The following is a 20,159-nucleotide window of genomic DNA, read 5'->3' on the forward strand; positions in this document are numbered from 1 at the left end:
CAGGCTGCTTCAAGACAGGCTTGGAGATGGTGTTTGCTGTTAATACCTTGTGTGGCTTCTAGACAAGGCTGTTTTTGACAGCTTGCTGCTACGCATGTTTTTCACTGTTGCCAGCAAAGGGTGTATGTCACCTAATGACTCCTGCATCCTAACTTCTTCCCCTGGGGAGAGCCCTTCCTCTCAAGTTTGCTCCTGACATCTGCCCTGTTCTCATTCACAAATCCAAGCCGGGCCCCACCGTGTCCAGCAGCTCTACCCAACACTAGCAAGGTGGTTTAGAGGCATTAGGGGTTTAGTAATGCAGCTGGTCCTGCAGAATGATCTAGCAGGCATGTCCTCACATGGCCTGAAGTTCCCAATTCACTTGCTTTTTTTGTAAAATGTCTTTTGGATAGAGACAAGCTTGTTTGGACATAACTTCTTACAAGTATGCAAGGTTTTGAGGTTTCCCACTGATGACCACTCTTACATATCATGAGATACCTAATTTGAAAAATAATTTTGGGGGGAATGAGACTTTGCTTCACCACAGAGATGACTGACTATCAATGAGGAATTTTATCTTTATTTTCATGATGTTAGCACAGTAAACTCACACAGTAGCATTGATCTGTACTTATTTAACAAAATACATTTATAGCAATTTACAAATTATTTTCCATTTGAAAACATTGCATAACATTTTATTAAACACAATACTTTATATAGAGAATTCTCATTTAAAAACATATTTTATTTTTGAGTATTTTCTTTTCTCAGTAAAGCACAGCCTAACAAAGAAATTCGTGCCTGTTAGCAAGTAAGAAAATCAGAACACTAAGAAGATGTCACCTGTCAATTTATTTGATTAATTTTAAATTAAGGTATCAGTGGAATGTAAACAAAGAGTAATTTTACAAAAGGCTCCTTATCAAATATACATGCAGAGGTCTGAGTTCTAATGTATATATTATTACATTTCTGCTCTCTAATGCAATATAATTTGATAAGCCATTATTAAAAACAGTAGCCTTTGGCACTTTGAGTAAAAAAGAATATATCAATATTTATGTAAAGAACACAATTTCAATGATTACACAAGAGCTTTAAAATCTTTTGTTAAGAAATAGGAAACCTTAGGAAAAATATCACACTGCACTTGAAATAGTGCAGCAAGTTTTAGAGTAATAAAAGCAACACATATGCCAATATATATCTGACTAAAACCAAGGAATAAAGAACAAACACTCCCACCAGGAATCCTGCTGTTTTCAAAACAGCTAAATTGCCAGAGGGAACATTTTCTAATCTTTGCTTTATTGCCATTATTCTCCATTTCAATTTTCCATTATTTCCAGGTTCATCTACTTATGTTCTTTTCCCCTGCACTTACAAACTAACAAATGATTGCATGTTATTTCCCTGCATTGATAGGCCAACAGTGATTGTGTCTTACCCATTCTCTTAAAGCTAATCCTACCTGCTTTATCATGTACCTAGACTAAACTAAATCCAAAAGGTTTTGTTCATGACAATCCAAGTGTTTGTAATTCCTAGGAATCTTGTACAAAATTTGGTATTAAATACCAAGGACTAAAGATTCATCCTTTTAAAAAGAAAAAAATAAATCTTGACTTGTAAATAGTAGAGTCTGAGAACATATTTCTAAAAAATTACTTTTTTTTTTCCCCCCCCCCCCGGCAGCTATGATTATTTTTCCCAGCTAATGTGCCTTAAAGTGTGTCTTCAACATATTGTGCCTTTAAAATACACAATATGCTGCAACCCTACTGGTTAGCTTCTCACATGTAACCTGCAGAATACTTCCTCCCAGTCATCAAATGTATGATGGGGTCATCTTCTATTATTAGCAGGAAAAGTGTGGTCATTTCCTTAAGGACCCACACTCTTCCTCAGGACTGGGTGATGGGGGTAAGTGAGGGAAGCATTGCTTGAGAGGGTTGGGTGACAGCACTCAGCTGAGCCTGGAGTACCTGCATAACTGGGAAGGTATATAAAGCTTTCCACTGACTCTGAATCCCTTCTATACAGATTAGCAAACACCATCCTCATACTTCTGAAATTACTTAGGATTGGTGTTGGATTTGGGATTTTGTTTTGGTTCTGAGTTTTTTTCTGGGTATGGGGGTTGGTTGTTTGTGGGTGTTTTTTTTTGTTTTTTTTTTTTTTTTGTTTGTTTGTTTGTTTGGGTTTTTTTGGTCTGTGTGTGTGTCGTGTTATTTATCTTCTTGGGATGGGATAATTCCTCCTTCTACCTCCTATTTGGCTGAGGTAGGGTGGGCTTTTCCTCAGAGTTTTGTGGGGTAGGGCCTGTAGACAGGGTCTGACTGTGTAATATGTATTTGTTTCTCTGATACCCCAAATCAAAAAAGGACTAGAGCAAAACATTCCTCTCAAGAAGCCAGAGAACAGACCTGATCTGCTCCTACTTACTCAGTGAGGGGACTGCTAAACCGTTCCCTCCAGCTCCTAGCCAGGGAGATGGGACGTGTCTGATAGTAGTTCTCTTTCAGGCGGAAATAATTTAGGAGAGAATGAGGAGCTGCACTGGGGGAACACTTCCCCTGGCTTCTTTCATAGCTTTATTTCAGTCAGAGCCAAATGTAATGAGGCATTTCTTCTAGTATGCCCAGGATATGCTGTGCTTATTCCTTTCAGAGCTTGTCCTTTCAACATTTTTTGGCAATGGAGATTTCTAGCAGGCAAGTTCTTTCGTTATATTTGAAGCTCAATTTAGTAAAATAATCTGTTCTCTTAGGTACAGAGACCCTCCATATTCTTAAGTGGCAGTGGTGGGAAAAAAAACAGAATGCTTAAGAAGGCTCTGGAGGGTGTCTCAAGGGGGGTGAACAGTAGTAGTGGCACAATGCAACACTCATTCAGTGATTCTGCAATACCAAGGCATTCCATTTTTAAAGCGAAGCATAAATCCCCTAAATGATGGTGACTGGGGTGAAACTTGTGATTGTTCTTGTGGCATACTAAGGAAGTGAGGTGAATGACTGCTTCTAAGTGTAAGCTATGATATTAATTCCTGTCTCCTTGGAAGCTGGTCAGGAAAGTGGCCGCCTATTTTTATTTACTCATGGCTCACCTTTCACATTTGCACATCTTGCAGTTATTGGTGTCCTGCATTATATGGTTAAAAACTAATAGAAAAACGGAGGGGTTGCTGAAGGACAGAATAGGAGATTTAAAAATGTGAAATCTGAATTACTTGTATTACTTTAAAAGACCCCTTAAAAAACATAATTTAAAACAATTCTACAAGTTAGCCAACTAAGAAGCAGCCTCTTCATTAGTAGCACCTGTTCTTAAACAAAAGTTGAGCAGTAGCAGCAAAACTATTCAAAATAGATAGTTACTCCATTCTAATGGAATGTCACCCACACATTTTTTTGTTGCAGTAGACATCTTAAAGAACTACACAAAACCTTTGCAATCTTTGAATGTGACAGATCCACTATAACAAAGCTGTAAATATTTCCTACGCTAAATGAATGCAGCCAGCATCATCATAGTATTAGCAATATTACTTTTAAAGTAACTGCACATCAATATGTCATGTGTTTGTAGAGTCTAATAAGTATGCAATTTTTCAAAACATGTAAAGTTATCATCAGCACCATCCTGTACTAAAGATTTGGTGCAAATTCTGCAAAGGTGAATATATACCACTGATACAGCCTTTGCTGTGAAAACATCAGTTGATTTTGGACACAAATATAAATAAAATAAAAAGTTGGCACATTCAGGAAATAAAGTGTCTGTGTTCAAGACCATTGTTTTGATTGACATCACCACCCTCAGATAAATGTTTTGAGTCTGAAGAAACAAGTTGCATGAAAATGTTTCACATTAGTTAGGTTCTGGCATTGTGCTTTTCCCCCCACCACATGCTTTTCACAGGCTCATGCACATTGCACATCAGCAGTATTCAACAACAGTTGGGCTGCTGGTCATTAATTTGGCACATCAAAGGTAAATATTAGCTCAAAAGAAAGAGAGCAGAACCTGTGTCAAGATGTGTTTACTTTGTGGTGGTATGGACCAGCTGATATGTCTCCTCTCATTCCTTGTATGCTCGTGTGGGGGATGTGCCTTTATAGAAGATGTTTCTGGTGTTCTCTGGACTGCTCCCTCTTTCAGGGATTAAAATGATGTTACCTTTTCTTCGAAGTGTTGAGTCCCGGCTAGAAGAAATGGACAGAGTCTCTGAGCCAATCTCACTTCCCTCCACTGGTGTGACTCTTATCGTAGTGATTCCATGATGGTGATGCTCACTGTTATCTATGTTGCTCCTTTTCCTGTCACCTGACCCATAACTGTCTTTTAAGGAGTCACAGCTCTCAGAGTCTCTATTAAGATCATTGAGCTCATATGTCTGGCGAAGGGTGACTTTTTCTGGACCTTTCCATTTCCATGACCCACTTCCTTCACCTTCTGATGGCATCTGAATTACAGGTCTGTTATTTTCTGGATGGGCCTCAACTCTGACAATGCTACTTGGCTCATGGTCTGTCAAGGTTTTATATCTGATGGCTCCTGTACAGGTGACTGTGCTTCCCTCTGAACTCTTTGGACTGCCCTGAAGCACTCCTTGCTGCTTAGACATGGCTATTACTTGCATGATTCTTGGCTGGCTATTGCTTCTACATGCAACACTCTTCTCAGCAGCTTTCAGCCATTTAGCTCTAGCTGAACTACTTTTGGGTGATGTGTTCACGTTCTCCTGAGTCTCTTCAGGAATATGCACTAGCTGGGATGAGCCAGGACGTGACTGAATAGAGACCCTTGGCCCACCAGAAAGACCTGAGTTGTTACAACCTGGTACACTGCCAGGTTGAATTTTCAGGTACTGGCTAGTTGGGCCATGATGATCACCATTTACTCCCACTCTGGAGGGTTCTGAGCTTGACCTCATTTCAATAGCCCTTGGTGGTGACTGGCCAGATTCAGTCTCTATTACCTGCAGTGACAACTTTCGACTTTCATTCTTATTCTTCCACTGGGAAAGCAGCTGTTTGGAACGGGCAGAATCCATTGATGCGTGTATTGTTGCATTTCGTCTTGCTGGATCTTCCAAGGATGGTGTGTTGACTCTTGGCAAAGTGTTGCTGAAAGTAACCATGTTTTCCTTTCCCATTGGGCTTCGTGGTGTTATTATTTCTACATCAGCATTTGCTCTCTTGATATTGGTCAGAGACCCTGAATCTCTGTGGTTTCTATTCAGGATACTTTCTGTACGGTGAGAGACAATGCCATCACTGCTGCTACCATTTTTACCTGGAAGAATTCTGTTGGCATCTTGACCGATGTCTGTCAAAGACCTTAGAGGTTCTCTGTGAAAGTTTGGGTGAAACACATTCTCGTCACTTGGTAAGAAGTTCCCCACAGCATACAGGCCCTGGTATTTGAACAGAAGTGTCAACAATCAGTTATGGAAGAGACGTTGTAAGACATTTTAATTTTAGTCTTCTGCCTCTAAATAAATATTGAGTGATAGAATTAGTCCATCTTAACTGACAGGTTACGCTCACTTCCCCTTGCTCACCAGTATATCCTCATTCCAAATTCTGCCCTCAGTCTGGTACATCCAGGTACGTATGAAGTAGTATAGCTAGGATAACCAGGGCACATAGCTCATGGCAATAAATAGTTGAGGAAAAGATTTAGCCTCCTTCAGTTTTCTTCATTTTATAAAGCAACAGATACAGCTGAAGAAAGAATGCTTTGTTACTAAAATAACAAAATAAATGTTTGCAGTCTTCTAGGCAAAGCTATTTTACAGCTACACTACTGACTGCTCTGATTTACTGTATCTTGTTACATCTTGAGTTCTGTGCTCTATGATTCTGCCCTTTCTACTGCATAATAAGTGTAATACAATATCTACATGATAGAACAATTTATCAACTTTAAATCAATTGCTTTCCAAGCTGCACAGAACTGTAATAAGATTTAGTTATACAACATTTTCTTATTCACCAGACTCACTGTAAAATCCTGTAATTTGAAAAAAAAGACTCAGCTGAGAGAGAATATTCGATGAAAGGGTCAAATGCCTAACTCAGTCACTTAGGTTACTTGATCTTTACATGCCTTTCAGAGTTATCTTTAGTTTCACATTATTTCCCCTTCCTTTCCTCTTATTGGTATGTAGTTTTCAGGGCAGATTTACTGACTACTGGGTACCCAGGACAGTGTACTCTCTGATGTATGTTGTCATGCAACAGTAGATGGAGAAGACCTAACAAAGAGCATACTTGTTTGTGGTTTTCAAACATGGGAACAACAGCCCCGGTTATGAGAGCCTACAACAACTTAATAATTTGAAAGAACATTCTCAACAGAGTGCCCTTCTTCTCACAGTGCAATCACAGAAACTGACTTTATTAGCTTGTGGGGGTTTCTATTTTTCTACCCTGGTTGATGTTTCTTCTGACACTGTGAAAGCCATTTTTCCCCTAGTCACCTTTGTAGACCATCTGCATTACCTTAAATTTATCTTATCACAGAAAAAAGGAGGATAGGATAAGAACTTATTTTAGTATTATACTAAAATTCATCATTGACTTCTTGTGGGTCAAAAACCAGCTGTTAAGACACTTCTGTTCACTTGCCCACACTGGAGCAAAAATGTTGTCAGTAGAAGTTCCTGACTGCTCACAGGCACTTGGGCTGACACTGTGCTGAACAGCTAAGGCAGCAACAGTCGTGTTGGAGACGTGCTGAGAGCAGCAAGCAAACGCAAATGTTTGATGAGCTTCCTACTGACAGATACAAGCAGGCCCATCCTACATACTCCCTTACACGACCTTTCCAAGGTGCTCCTCCTGTTTCAACCCAGTACAGAGGAAAAGCACAGGAACAACCTGGATTGGGCATCCTATTTCCCCTGCATAATTTCCCCAAGAGCTCCAAGGAATCACGAGGGTGTAATATTGCAGGTTCAGCAGTTTACTCAGCTGAGTTGCTACATATTAATTCAACCATTTTTTTGAGATTATAAAGCTAACGTTGGCAATATAAACTCAGGCTGGCAACAAATACCAATTAATCCAATATTTTTCTTCCATTAGTTATGCTTGTAAGTGTGGAGTAGAAAAGATAAGTATCTTTAAGTATTTAATGAAGCACATAATGTTAGCGCTGTTTCTGTATACAATGCCAGATGATTATATACCACTTTGTGCACTGTTATGGCACTTTAAACTGCAATGCATATTTGCTTTTTCCTGTTTATTTTTAAAGTGATTACTCGTACCATCATAATCTTCAACATATTTTGACTATGTTTTTAATTATGGCATGTGACCATGATGAAAGGTTTTCATAAAAAATACCAGTACTCTTATTACAGCCTTATCAGTTTTATTTGCTAAAACTTAACTACATGAATATTATATTTACCAAATAGAGAGCAATTCCTCCTCCTATGAGAAAGCCACAGTAAACATCAACTGGATGATTCTTATACTGGGTGATACGAGTCAGACCACATATAATTCCACAGATGATGAAAGCAAAGACCAAGAGTGGTTTCAGAAGTTTTGAGGAGTCTGTTAGTGTAGAATTGAAGTACATCTTTAAAAAAGAAAGAAATGAAGAAGCAGTTGAAGAAACTCAAATTTACCTGAGAGGATATTATTTGTTGCACTCAATGTTTCTTTCACATATAGATCACTATTACACAGTAATATTTCAAACAATCATTTTAATTTTATTTTACATCCCTGTTAAAAGTTGCTCACTTACTGTAGGAAGATCTGAAATCACAAAGAATGGATTTCCAAAAACATAGGCAGTGTTGCTTATTGACATCAATTAGGATGAGGATTTTATGCCTAAATACTGTTCACAGTCAGCGCCTAAATGTTCTGTAAATGTGACTAAGGAGGCACTGCTTCTGAAATACAGAAGCCAGATGTCATGCCAGATGAAAGCAATAACATGTTCCAACAAAAGCTACCACCAGATGCTTTAGAGAGCCATTCCTCAACTGGGGGCCATGATGCCAGGGAGTTCACAAAAATTAAGTGGAGGTGGTTCATTAGTATTACTCCAAATTCTGGCCTTTCCCTGGGCAGAATAAATACTGGCAAGCTCCCAGTACATGCACAATTCCATTATCTAATTTGATTAACTGGTTGGTATTGTTGTTTTCCTCTGATTTTTACAGCATGAGTGAATGGAATTATGGAATTACTACTTTTTTCTTTTTTTCCAAAACTTCAAGTAAGCGGTCACTCATACAAACATTGTAGCCCATACTGAAGAAATGTCATTGGTCAGATGTGGAATATCAGCTGTGATCGCTGCAGCATGTCCTACAATTCGCTGCTAGTTACTGATGGTTTTTATTCACTTCCTTTGCAGTAGCACCTTGGAGGCCTCTGGGAGTGATTGTGCCAGTTCATCCATGCTGCAATTCTATGGAGGTCAAATGAAACTACATCACATAAATGTTTGTTCTGTAATGCCTCAAGTTTAAAAGCAGCAAGTCAAGTGAAGACAGCAGTAAAGAAAAGGCAGAACACATAACGGTTAATTTGAATGGTAAGTTAAAATATCACCCCGTAAGACAGATAAGCACTGCATTTTATATGTGAATAATATGAGGCATCAAATATACTTTAACATTACACTTTTTGCTGCTTCTTAACAGACCATGTGAAGTAGTTGAATCTTTTCTGTATTATTAATAGAGCTGGTTTTATTTTAGCTGTTAGTAGTTTTATTTTGCTTTCAAATTGGGAGGATAAAAATTTACATCCATCCAGGATATCCAGGAAACAACACTCTACAATATACAGTAAATGACAGAAATTTCTGACTTTTGTCTTGTATAAATGAACAGAGTTGGTTACTCACCGAAATGTACACTGCTGCAAAGGCTGCCAGGGTGGCATGTTGAGAAGGGAATGACTTTCTGCCAAGGAAGGACACTCAAATTATGCTTCTCAGTTCAAATACACTGTGCTAGTGTTCACTTGAAAAAAAACACTGGGTGGTACAGTCATTTTCAGCTTATACTTCCTAAGCAATATATGATCAATCAGTAACATTTAATTGCTAATTTTATTTCTGTAATCTGGCAAAAGGACCAATGTTAATGAAGTGTCTTTGTTTTGAAGTAACTATTTAGCATGAAGTTCTTTGTGTACTATGAAAAGCATGTGTGCTAATAGAACAGCGGGAATGAGCTAAAGACTGAATACTTGATTGAGAGAAATATCATATGTTTATTTCTATAAATAAATTTATATAATAACTTTCCAGTAAGTATGTAATTATACAGCTTATCTTGATCTTATGATTATTCTCACTGACTTCACTTGGACTCTTTTAAAAGGACAGACTCATACACTTTGATAATCAGGCCCTAACTTCAACAACTGAATTCATCATCCTTGTGCCCCTGCTTAGTTGCTCAAATAAAGGGGAGATGACAGGGTGGCATTCTTCCCAGAGAGGGGCAAACTACATCTTTATTTGCTATGTCTTCAGGTTTAATTTTTAAATTTCAGCACTTTGTAACATGATAGGAGTGAATGGAGCACAAGAATATGGAAAGGGCATTTTAAGAGTTATAGGGCCCCTTCCTGAAGCCCAGAACAAGAGGGCAAATGAAAATATGTCCAAACTGTGAGACAGGCAATATCAGGTCTCTTTTTGAAATTGCTGAGGGTTGTCTGCTCTCATTAAAAACCTGGGGACTTGAATGATGTGGACTGGGTCTTGAGTCAGAAACTACAGAAAAGAAAATTAAAAGTGACAGCTTAGCTTTTACTTCTCTGACCAAGAAAAGGAGGTTTTGTGTAAGTAGCAGCTACACAGAACCTTCACATGAGGCCCTCGGCATTTTAACATTATTCTTCCTATAGACACATTTCAGTCCTCTAAAAATGACAAAAGTAAAGTGATGGGAACATGAAGGAGAGATTTTTACACAGTAGGGGGGAAAAACAGCTGGGAGTAGATTCAGTAACACCTGTTCTATGGCAGACATCTAGCTCATAGCTTGTAGAAGCCCTAAAAGACTTTTATGGCCTCGGTGCTCTAGAAGTAAGATGTATAACAGTTTATATTGTATATTTATCTCCTTAAAATGGCATGGATATGTAATGTAATGTGCTGACTGTCTTGGTGAAGAAAAGTATGTCTATCTTGCAGCCCCAGCAGCCCCTTTCACCTGAGAAAGCTCAGCTTGGGATAAATACTTGAACAAGCATTCAGCTTTGCAGATGGGTCTTGCCACCCTCCTAACTGGGATCCAGGCATAGCCATTTTCTTAGCAGCATCTGAGTTAGCTAGTTTAAAATAGCAAAGACTGAGACATAGTCCTTTACCTTTAGACAAAGACATTTTTCTGCAAATCAGAAGTCTACTTTCTAAATTTCTTTCCTATGCATTTTGCCTTGTCTGTTCTAAATAATTAATTGGCAATTAAATGTGTGCATGCAGTTCAGTGTAAGTGCTACACTGCTGACCTGAATTTCAGCCCATGACTCCAGCAGGTTCATGCCTTTGGCCAAGATGAAATCAGCATGATTCCTTTTCTGTTTCTAAAGACAGACCTAAATTTTTCTCCTTCTTTCCTGCCTCCCCCCCCCACTATTCCCTTGGGAACAAGTTCAGGGTTGAGGACAGGAGGATGACATGAAAAAAATGTAAATGTTCATAATGCCTAATCAACTTCTTTACCCTGTGCAGGTTTTAGTGGAAGCATAAATCTACTTACAGTCTCTGTGGAGCTAATGTGTAGATTTGAGTCTATGATCTTTAGTACCACTCAGAACTTAACCTTAATTTGATGGCATTTTTATAGTATATAAGGTGTGTCACTATGCTACAATCAATTTTCTCTTTATTCTATTTTCTATTCATATGTTTTCAGGACAAGCACAGCATGTTACAGACTAACTGCACTGTGTACTCTCTAATGGTGACACTGCTTTTCTTCCTCTGTTTGTTATCTTTTAATCTAAAATGAAAATAATTCAAGCTAAAAATATGTAGCCTTTTTGTATGGCTCTGTATTGAAAAGGTGAACAAAGGTCTCAAAAAAACCATGTCCCGAACTCAGATGACAGTGTAAAACTAAATGCTCATGCATGAGGATGTGTAGAGGGGGAACAACGATGAAAAAGAGTCATGCTGGCAGAGAGAGTTATACTGAGTCAGAACATCAGAAATGACAAAGGGTAGAGAACTCACTGGAGATCTGAATAGAAATGACTGAAAAGGGTCTTTGAAAATAAACAGAGGAAAAGATGGACAAAGAAAACCACTGGATATTTGGGGATGTCGCAGAAAATTATTTCATATAATCAGCTGGATAATTATTTGCTCTTCTCTATACTTTCCATACGGGAGCCTAGAGGCAAATTTCTGGAGCCAAAGTTTGAGAAGTACAAATAAAAAATTAAGACCATTAGCAATCTCAAAAGAACAAGTCTCTTACTAGCTGAAGTGACTGAAGTCAAATTAATCTCCTGGGCTGGAGAAGATATATCTTATCTCCTATAGTAGAAGACTGAACCAATAGCAAGTGCTGATCACTTTGGTATAGTTGAGACAGACATAAGGAAGCAACAGTTTAATAAAGGAAAAATGCAATAAAATTGAATTAAGGAGAAACTGAGGGTGGTGCCAGAATATTATAGATCACCAAATGTATCCACTATGATAGGAATAATTTTGAGATATCAATATATGGTCATATTCCTAAAGAAATGAAACACACAAAAATTGATTGCTTAGTTTTAATATGTTACAATTAATTTAGCTCTTTTTTGGAAGTGATGATATTTAAACCTAGGAGTAATCAGCATTTTTTGAATGGCTACAGGCAGTAAATTCAGAGCAGTAAGCATCAAATTTGAGATGAGAATGAAATGAATGAGATATAATCATGGAAATTCTTCTGCCTGCTCACATGTAAAGCTACACCGATTTCCCTGGGATACGATGTAGGTGCAAGAGACTGCTTGTAAGCATCAGGCTGTGATGGCAGTATCCCAGTAACAGCAAACAGTTAAGGGAAAAGAGACAGTGAGGTGAAGGCTGATATAGTAATTCTGGTTATGACTTTCACCAAAATTATTGTCACCAAATTATTTGGGCCAAATTGAGCTACAATCCTTCATTCCAGCTCTGGATCATGCCCGCGTATATGAATTGAAAATGTATGGCAAATTAATCAATGCTAATTATGAGGTTTAGCCCACTAGACATATTTAAGACCAATTACATCAAATAATTGAGGGTCTTTAAACATCAGTGAAATTGGTTTGTCCCAGCGAAAGGAGATAGATTATGAGATTTGCTGGAAGATACTTAAAAAGGTGAATGATTTAATGATTCTCAAGTGTGTTGACCATTGAAATCAATGGCAAAGCAGACAAGCTGGAGAAGAGGTGCCTCAATATATGGACAGAACATTTTAATAATATCCATGTGACAAAAACGTAATGCCATGAGGTATAAAGCTAAAACAAAAGCTAGCATCTGGGGCTGCATACAGAACAAGAAAGGAGTGTAAGGCTTTAGTGAAATGGATGTGACACAAGTAACATGGCTTCATGTCTCCTAATCAGGTACGCAGAGAAATTATGCAGCTGATTCAGAGACAGGAATTGTAGTAATTTCAAGCATTCTATAATTTTGCTGTATCTTTTTTGGAGAGCAGGAGATTTTAAAAAGCACCAAAATTTTGAAGGATGGCAAAACATTCAAACATTCAATGTCTAACAGGCAATAAAGGTTAACCTAGTGTGGAAAAGATATAGAAGATTATGGTTGTAGTCAGTGAGGAGACTCATGATTTCTTAGTAGTGTAGTGCTTATATTTAGGACACTTCATACTGATGAAGTCCTTGAACTAATGAGTAGCAGATGTATTGGAACAGTAAAACTTACTGACTTAGAACTTCAGATTCCTTGTTTAAACTTATCACCTGTCATCAGTAATTGAATTATCACTATTTTATCACATCAAGCTTGTTTAAAATAAGACATACAATCTGTTTTTTACTTCAACTTGGCTGATATGCATGTCCAAAAGCTGCTATGTTAACAATGTTAATTTTTCTCCTGGCTATCTAAGTAGGGATGCTGAAGACTTAGTGATGAAGGAGCATAAGCCACCAGTTAGAAATTGCATGAAAGAAAAGGCATGTGTTTGGGAACACACAGATTTGCACTGTTGTGGTCTTTCCTCTAATAAATATTTTTTCAATGCTGTCAATACAAAAACTTAATCAGCTAAAAGAAACAGAAACCAAATAAACTCTTCCAACAAATCCCCAAACCAAGCCTCACAAACCAAGACCAAAATGCCAGAACAGTAATGGATGTTATAAAGAGGTCTCAGATAAAGTACTTAAGTGACTTCTCCTGCCTGTTATGGGAAACTTACCCTGATCCCACTGGGAAAAGCAGTAGAAGCTATACATATTAATATTTGTACAGGAAATTGTCTCCTTTGAAGGAAGGAAAATAACTAGCTACTAATGACTGTGCTTCGGAATCTAACAGTGTCTTCCAAAGCCCACTGTTGGCCTAATATATTTATATAGAAAATTAAACATCATTAAAAAGACACTTAATGCTCTCACATTGGTTATAAAAAACTGACAAAACTCATTCAGACCTTAGCTAGAAAAAAAAAAAAATCTTGAAACTGAGAGAGAAAATAAAAAATGAATACTTAAAAATGTACAAAATGAAGGACGGAACCAACCTTCCAGCATTGATAATATTGAGATCAGCTCCTGAGCAAATATCTTCCACAACATATGAATTCTCTGAGCAGGATACATTTAAGGATGTATAGTTAGGCTTGCAAACCGTCAGGAAATATGGTGCCTGGTATCCTGTTGATAGCTGTATAATATCAGTAACAAGAGCAGTAGAACAAAGACCAAACACATGAACACCTAGGAAAGAAATCAGTAGAGCTTGTTAACTTAACTTTATGCATAAATTAGATTCATTCATAGCGACAAAATACATTCAGTGGAGTTCCGATGGCTTGTGACCTGAGAGAATTTAACTGAAGAATAAGATATATTTTTTTTATGAAAGCTTACTGAAAAGTTGAATTCTTTAATGTAAAAAATAAGATTATTTATGCTTGTTTTCTTCCTGTTGATACTTACATTGCATTTTGATAGCTTTATGTCCTACAACATCTTTTCATAAAAGTGAACTACACTGGAACTGCTTCAATTTGGAAAGCAGTTTTCTGAACTGACTAAAGGGCAGCCAACTATTTGAGGAAAGCATATGTGCTCATCCAGTCCTTGAACTTGCCCACTGGGATACAGGCTTTTAGTAACATGGACAGCTGCCCATTAGATCACTGCTCTGAGGACCTGTTCTCTTTTTCCCACCAAGGACTCATCAGCTGGCAATACCTTTGGCTACCTTTACACCTCTGATATTTCTTGCGTACCAAATCCTTGCCACAAGTCCAAATATTTAAGTCTTTTTGGTAATTGATCAATGTTTCTGTCTGGTTAATAATGCCAAATTCATAAGGCAGTTGAAGTAAATGAAATTGTTTTACCAAGCATTTTCAACTGCTTTTCCCCTAAAGATTTACTTCTAATTCCCCACTTGTATTCATACAAAAAAAATATTTTTCATCTTCAAATTGAAAGAATAAGTCTTTAAATATTACAGAATCTGCAAATTCACATTATGAATCAAGAATGAAATTCATGCATCTTTGAGCTTGTCTTTTTTGGTGATGGAATGGGATGCCATACAGGAGAAGTGAAGAACACGGGGTATCTTTACAGTCCTCCTTGCTGATGTTGCAATCTACCATCCCCTCTGCTCACTTCCTCACTGCTGCTCTTAAGAGGATGCTTTACTGGTCATAGACTGTATAACCTCTCCTGTCATTACCTCCCTGCTTTCAGACTACAGAAAGCTAGTGTATAGTTCTCCTACCAGATTTTCAGTCTGCTGTCCTGCAGGTTGTCTTTGCCTAGGCTGCCTTCTCTAAGGAAAGATTTCTGGAACAGAGAAAAACTTTCCTTTAGTCACTCACTGGTAGAGGCAATTAACTGTAAGAAGGGCAACAAAGTCCAGTTGCCTCTTCAAGTTCAGTTTTCATAAACTAAACAACCAAAAGTAAAATAAAACAATTCAGCATGCTCCTCTCTCTATCATTAGGTTGCCAGATTCTAGCCCTTTCTCAAGAGGTAGATAAACACATCATAGAAAAAGAATGTCAAATCTACTGAAAGTTTCTGTCACACTTTTACTGTCATGCTGAATAATGTGTCAGGTGGGTTGAATCCTTATGATGCACTTGAAACTATACACTGAAACCACTAAAAGGAAGTCAGCTCAAGGTGGGCAGAGAAAGAAAAACAAATTATTTTTTTAGAAACACTAACATTAGTACAGAGAGGAAAGGGAAAACGGAGAGTGTAGATGCTGTATTACTGAGTATGGGGCTGCTCTGTCACTCCATTTGACAAATTCTTCTTGCATTTTCTGGCAGAAGATCTATGCCAGTGACAGCCCTGCACTGTTCTGAAAGGCTGTTTCAGAAAAGGAAACCTACATGGTGAAAACTGAATGTATATGGAAAACTCTTCTTTGTAACTAATATTTGAAACCCACCAACAAATCTGACAGCTCTTCTAAGAAAAGAATTGAAGTTGCATCCTCCTGCATTAATATTGGCCTCTGTTCCAATCCCATTTCTTCTTTTGGACAGGCAACAGTAGAGAATTCCTTCTCCTATCATTATCTGCAATGACAAAGGAGCCGTTAAATTAAATGTAGCAGTTACTCATAAGACACTGATTGAATTTAAAGGGCTGAAATGTGACTGTACCACAACCAATGTCATCCGCTAACATGTACTTGCCTTAAAGATTTGTATCAATATGTAAACATTCAGTAGTGCAACTTAGCCTGAGTGAGGGCAGGCAAGAAGGTGGCACTGAAATAAAATGCAAGTGGCACACAGTATAGAGTGCTCAGTGGAATCAGGGTCTTGATCCACAGCTGAAACACAATGCTTCTACAATAAAAAAGTAATAACTAGAAAATATCGTCTCTAAAATAATCCAGAGCCACTGCAATATCTTAGTGCTCCTGAGGTGGTTTTAGCACTCAGACTTGGCCTGAAGCCTAGCAATCCCTAGCAGCTTCTAATTATGTGGCAGCCTGCTCTTCTGTATTTGTTTAATTTGGCTTGGGTTTTAACCAGATCCACAGCTGTAGAAAAAGTTCTGTCCTTACTGTCCCTCTGAACACACCAAGCAAACCAGATTATGACTGAAGCCCTAGACAAGAGTTTAGAATAGAAATAAATAGAACAACATAAATGCAAAATGGTGTTACTTACTGGAAAAATCCAGATCCATTTATACATTTGCAGTCTCAGGTTTGATTGTTTTCCTTGTTAAATAGTGCAACAACCTGGAAATCTGTATAGGGCTTGTACAGAGTTCAGAATAAGGGTTGGGTTGAAATATTGAAATTAATGAGGCGGTTTTCACCCCTAGAAGTAGATTCACCTTGTCTATCCACAGATGCACTGAAAATTAATATATGCAATGCACAAAGCTGACAGTGCAATGAGATGCTAAAGCATCTGAATTATGCCGAATCTGCTGTAATTACCAGTGAAGTTAGTGCATGCTAAGACCCCTCATCCTAGGAGAAGGGAGATGCAATAGACAAGTCTGACACGCTTAGACTACTCTTTTTTAGCTAAAGGTTTCATAAATTGAAATCTCCTTTCTTTGCCAGAAAAACTGTAGTAGTGAAGGTTGTCTCATTACATGGAAAAGTCAGTGGTAAGGGTTATTTAAGGAATTTTAATTACACGAGAACTATGGTCAGTATTATCTGTCTCTATTTGATCAATTTACAGCTGAAACTTCCTAGAGAAATCAGTAGTATTTCAAACCTAAAAAACAGAGAAACGCTAATAGTTTTTAGCCAAGCTCTAGGGAACGTCTGGCACAGGGAAAAACACCACAGAGATGGATTAGCCCGTGTGATACAAGAGAAAATTGGGAAACAGCAAGGCCTATGTCAAGGAAAATGCAGAGGCTGGTATTTCCAAGGAAACAAACTCCCACAGTTGAGGAGGCAGTAGGACTGAAACAGCCAACAGTGAATTTTTCTACTTGTGAATTGATTTCCCAAATCAATGTGATCTAATTACCTGGTCATCTCTGTTAGAAAGCACATTGTTACCTTTAAGTAGGTTTTTAGTCAGTGGCTGATAAGGGTTTGAACCTATGATTAAACAACTGGTCATAACATTTTTGAACAAATAACTAGAGAGAAAATATGTCAGAGGATAAGAATCAGAGTTCTTTGAAGCAAATGGAAGTCATGTTGCAACTCAGGTATATCTATATTCCAGACATAAAATATCCATGTTGGTAATTTCATACAAGTCCAGTTGTTCCATACTGAAGTCTCCTGTGGTTTATGAATACATATAGAGAATTCATATATGCCACAAGCTATAAGACCTATGTCAATCATACAGGTAGTAAATTTCTGTAGCACTACGGGGCTACAGAACAAACCTGGTTAAAAGCTCACTAATAATGAGCAAAAAAAATCCGAAACAAAAAAAAAAAAAAAACAAAAAAAAACATAAAGCCCCAAATCCACACAGATCCTTGTGTAATAGTCGCTCGGGAAAATAAATTACAAAATGTTAGATTTGTTGTTAAAAAATAAAGTGAATAGATTTAATATGTACTCCAGTCTTGGGAAAAACTGAGTATATCAACAAAAATAATAATAATAATAAAAAAAAGTCCTATTCTAATATTTATATATGGCTTTAAGGAGGGATAGAGACTGGGATTTGCTTGTCTTTCCTCTCCCACCTTTTTATTTATTTTTTTCATATTTACACTCTTTGGTAATATTTATAATGTGGCTTAATCACACCTGTATTTTACTGGATCTTGATGACCTTCTGCCTCATACTACAGTAAGCATATGAACTGCAGACCAAGGCTAGCTTGCTAATGGAGATCCTCAATTCCTCACATAGCTCATGCTTTCTTTTCTATATTTTACAGGTTTTAGAAAGCGTGCAATTCATTGAAATGTTAATGAAAACTAAATTATAAGATACTAAACTCTACAAGATGGCAATGGCACAATTGTAATCTTTTTGCATTGAACTTCACTGGCCAGTTTTTCCAATGAAAAAGGGATGAATTGGACAACCTTCCCCCTAGTTTTTTACTTCAAAAGTAATAATAAAGAGCTGAATAATAAAGAGCTGATGCTCTACACCACCTTCAATGCCTTTTATTAAAGGAGGTTGTGTATTTTGCACTATCAGAGCCCGTTCTCCAACTGATACAAGCATCACATTCATGCTCACACTAGTACAAATGAACTAGTCCTTCCTAAGGCTTGCAGTTTTTAAGCAGTTGTATTTTGAAGCCTTAGGATTTACTTTCTTTACTGATCTTGTGTTTGATAGGCAAGCTCAAGTGTGGATTTGAGTTCCTCACATGGCATGGTTTCAGTTAGTTGTCTGTACTACTGGTAGGGGAAAATGATTCAAGCAAGAACAACATTTTCTATTGCAAAATTTCATGCAATGCTGAAATAATTTAGCAGTAATTAAAGCCCTTAATAAACACTCCATAATGAAATGGGCATCTTTCATCTCAGTTGAAGGTGTTTGATATTACTTAGGCTTGACATAAACTCTCTGAAGTAAAAATCAGCTTCTACCCCTCTACTGTGGCCCAAGTGAGCCTATGGAGATTCCTTCTATGGTTGTTTCAGGAAAGTCCACTTTGTTGTTATCAGGAAGACTGCCTAAACTTGAGAAATCCAGCCAAAGTGCAATACCAACAAGTTTTGTTTTTATGACAGTATTTGATGTTCACTGCAAGCATCTGCACCAGGAACACTGAGAATCTTATGTCCCAGTTCCTAAACGAGTACGATTTTTAGCCCAATGGTTATGCAAAATCCTTCAAAAATGGTTTCTAAAGCAAGCAAAATGAAACACAATACAAAGAGTTCAGTTGTGTTTTGTTTTTTGTTTTTTTGTTTTTTTGTTTTTTTGTTTTTTTAAAAAAAAAAGAGAAATAGACAAAAAACATCCTGGAAAGCAAAGAGAGAACAGCACTTGATGATTTTTATATGGGGATCATTTTATAGATTTTGTAGTTGCAAATTGGCTAGTATTATAAAAAGAATTAACTGGTTGCATTTAAGGGAATTTAGAGGAGCTGGCAGCAGAGATACATTTGCAGCTGGCCTTAGAGAAGTGCCTAACCAAGATGTGCAGTCATTGCTGTCAGGGGAGTGAAGAGAGCCTTTCAGAGGGTTGATTCAGCTTTTTAGGTGCATGAAATCACCCACTCAAGGTGAATTTCTCTCTCTATTTGCCAAACAGGGGTGGTGTGAGAATGAGGCTCCTATCTGAGCTACCTAAAAATCAGACACAATGAATTCCCTCTAGTATGTGTGTATATATATATATATATATATATAAAGGCAAAGGTCTTTAGATTTCATTTTAATTTGACACGGCAATTCCAGCAGGGACAATACTCACCTGTACCAGACAACTTGTATTTTTTTCTGTAAAACAGTGACAAAACTGCTCAAATTCTGACAGAACATTTCTGGTTTGCTGAAATCATCTCCTCCCTTTGGGTGAATGATTAAACCAGCCTCCCTTTGACTGCTCTTAATGACTAACTCACAATTTAGGAGTCCCAGTGCTATTTGGGACAGCATAATTGATTTCACTTACATGGTTGACACACCTTCTCACTGAATAAAGCTAGTTCTAACACAAGTGGCATGTTCAGGGCTATAAATGAAAGGCTTCCATTTCCAACAAAATCCTGAATTTCTGGTGAATCTCATAGTATGGAGATGTCCTGTCTGTAAAAGTTCAAATATTTGTACAACATAACAGAATGATTCAAGCTATTCTCACCCAACTGCAGATGCTGTTTCTTGACATTAATGCCCACAATCAGGATAGTGTGAGTAGATGAAGTGCTACAGGGCATGTTTTAAGGGGTATGTCTCCTTCTGTTATAGAAGAATAAAAGATTAATTTAAAATCCTGCGGTAATTAGCCTGGATGGCACTCTGCAGCCTAACTGTAACCA

General features: G+C 37.6%; 1 protein-coding gene across 1 annotated transcript in view; it reads right to left on the minus strand.

Moving 5' to 3' along the window:
* Positions 1 to 547: 547 nt before the first annotated feature.
* PLPPR4 (phospholipid phosphatase related 4) overlaps positions 548 to 20,159 on the minus strand; it is a 34,990-nt gene continuing 15,378 nt past the window's right edge. The window contains exons 3-7 of the mRNA XM_033000642.2: positions 15,646 to 15,775; positions 13,748 to 13,943; positions 8,875 to 8,932; positions 7,414 to 7,587; positions 548 to 5,407 (exon numbers count right to left, since the gene is read on the minus strand). Coding sequence (XP_032856533.2) covers positions 4,070 to 5,407; positions 7,414 to 7,587; positions 8,875 to 8,932; positions 13,748 to 13,943; positions 15,646 to 15,775 — 1,896 coding nt within the window. The 3' untranslated portion in view covers positions 548 to 4,069. The remainder of the gene's footprint in view (positions 5,408 to 7,413; positions 7,588 to 8,874; positions 8,933 to 13,747; positions 13,944 to 15,645; positions 15,776 to 20,159) is intronic.

The sequence above is a fragment of the Tyto alba genome, unplaced genomic scaffold (assembly GCF_018691265.1).
Source record: "Tyto alba isolate M040663 unplaced genomic scaffold, T.alba_DEE_v4.0 Super-Scaffold_1000006, whole genome shotgun sequence".
Lineage (NCBI taxonomy): Eukaryota > Metazoa > Chordata > Aves > Strigiformes > Tytonidae > Tyto > Tyto alba.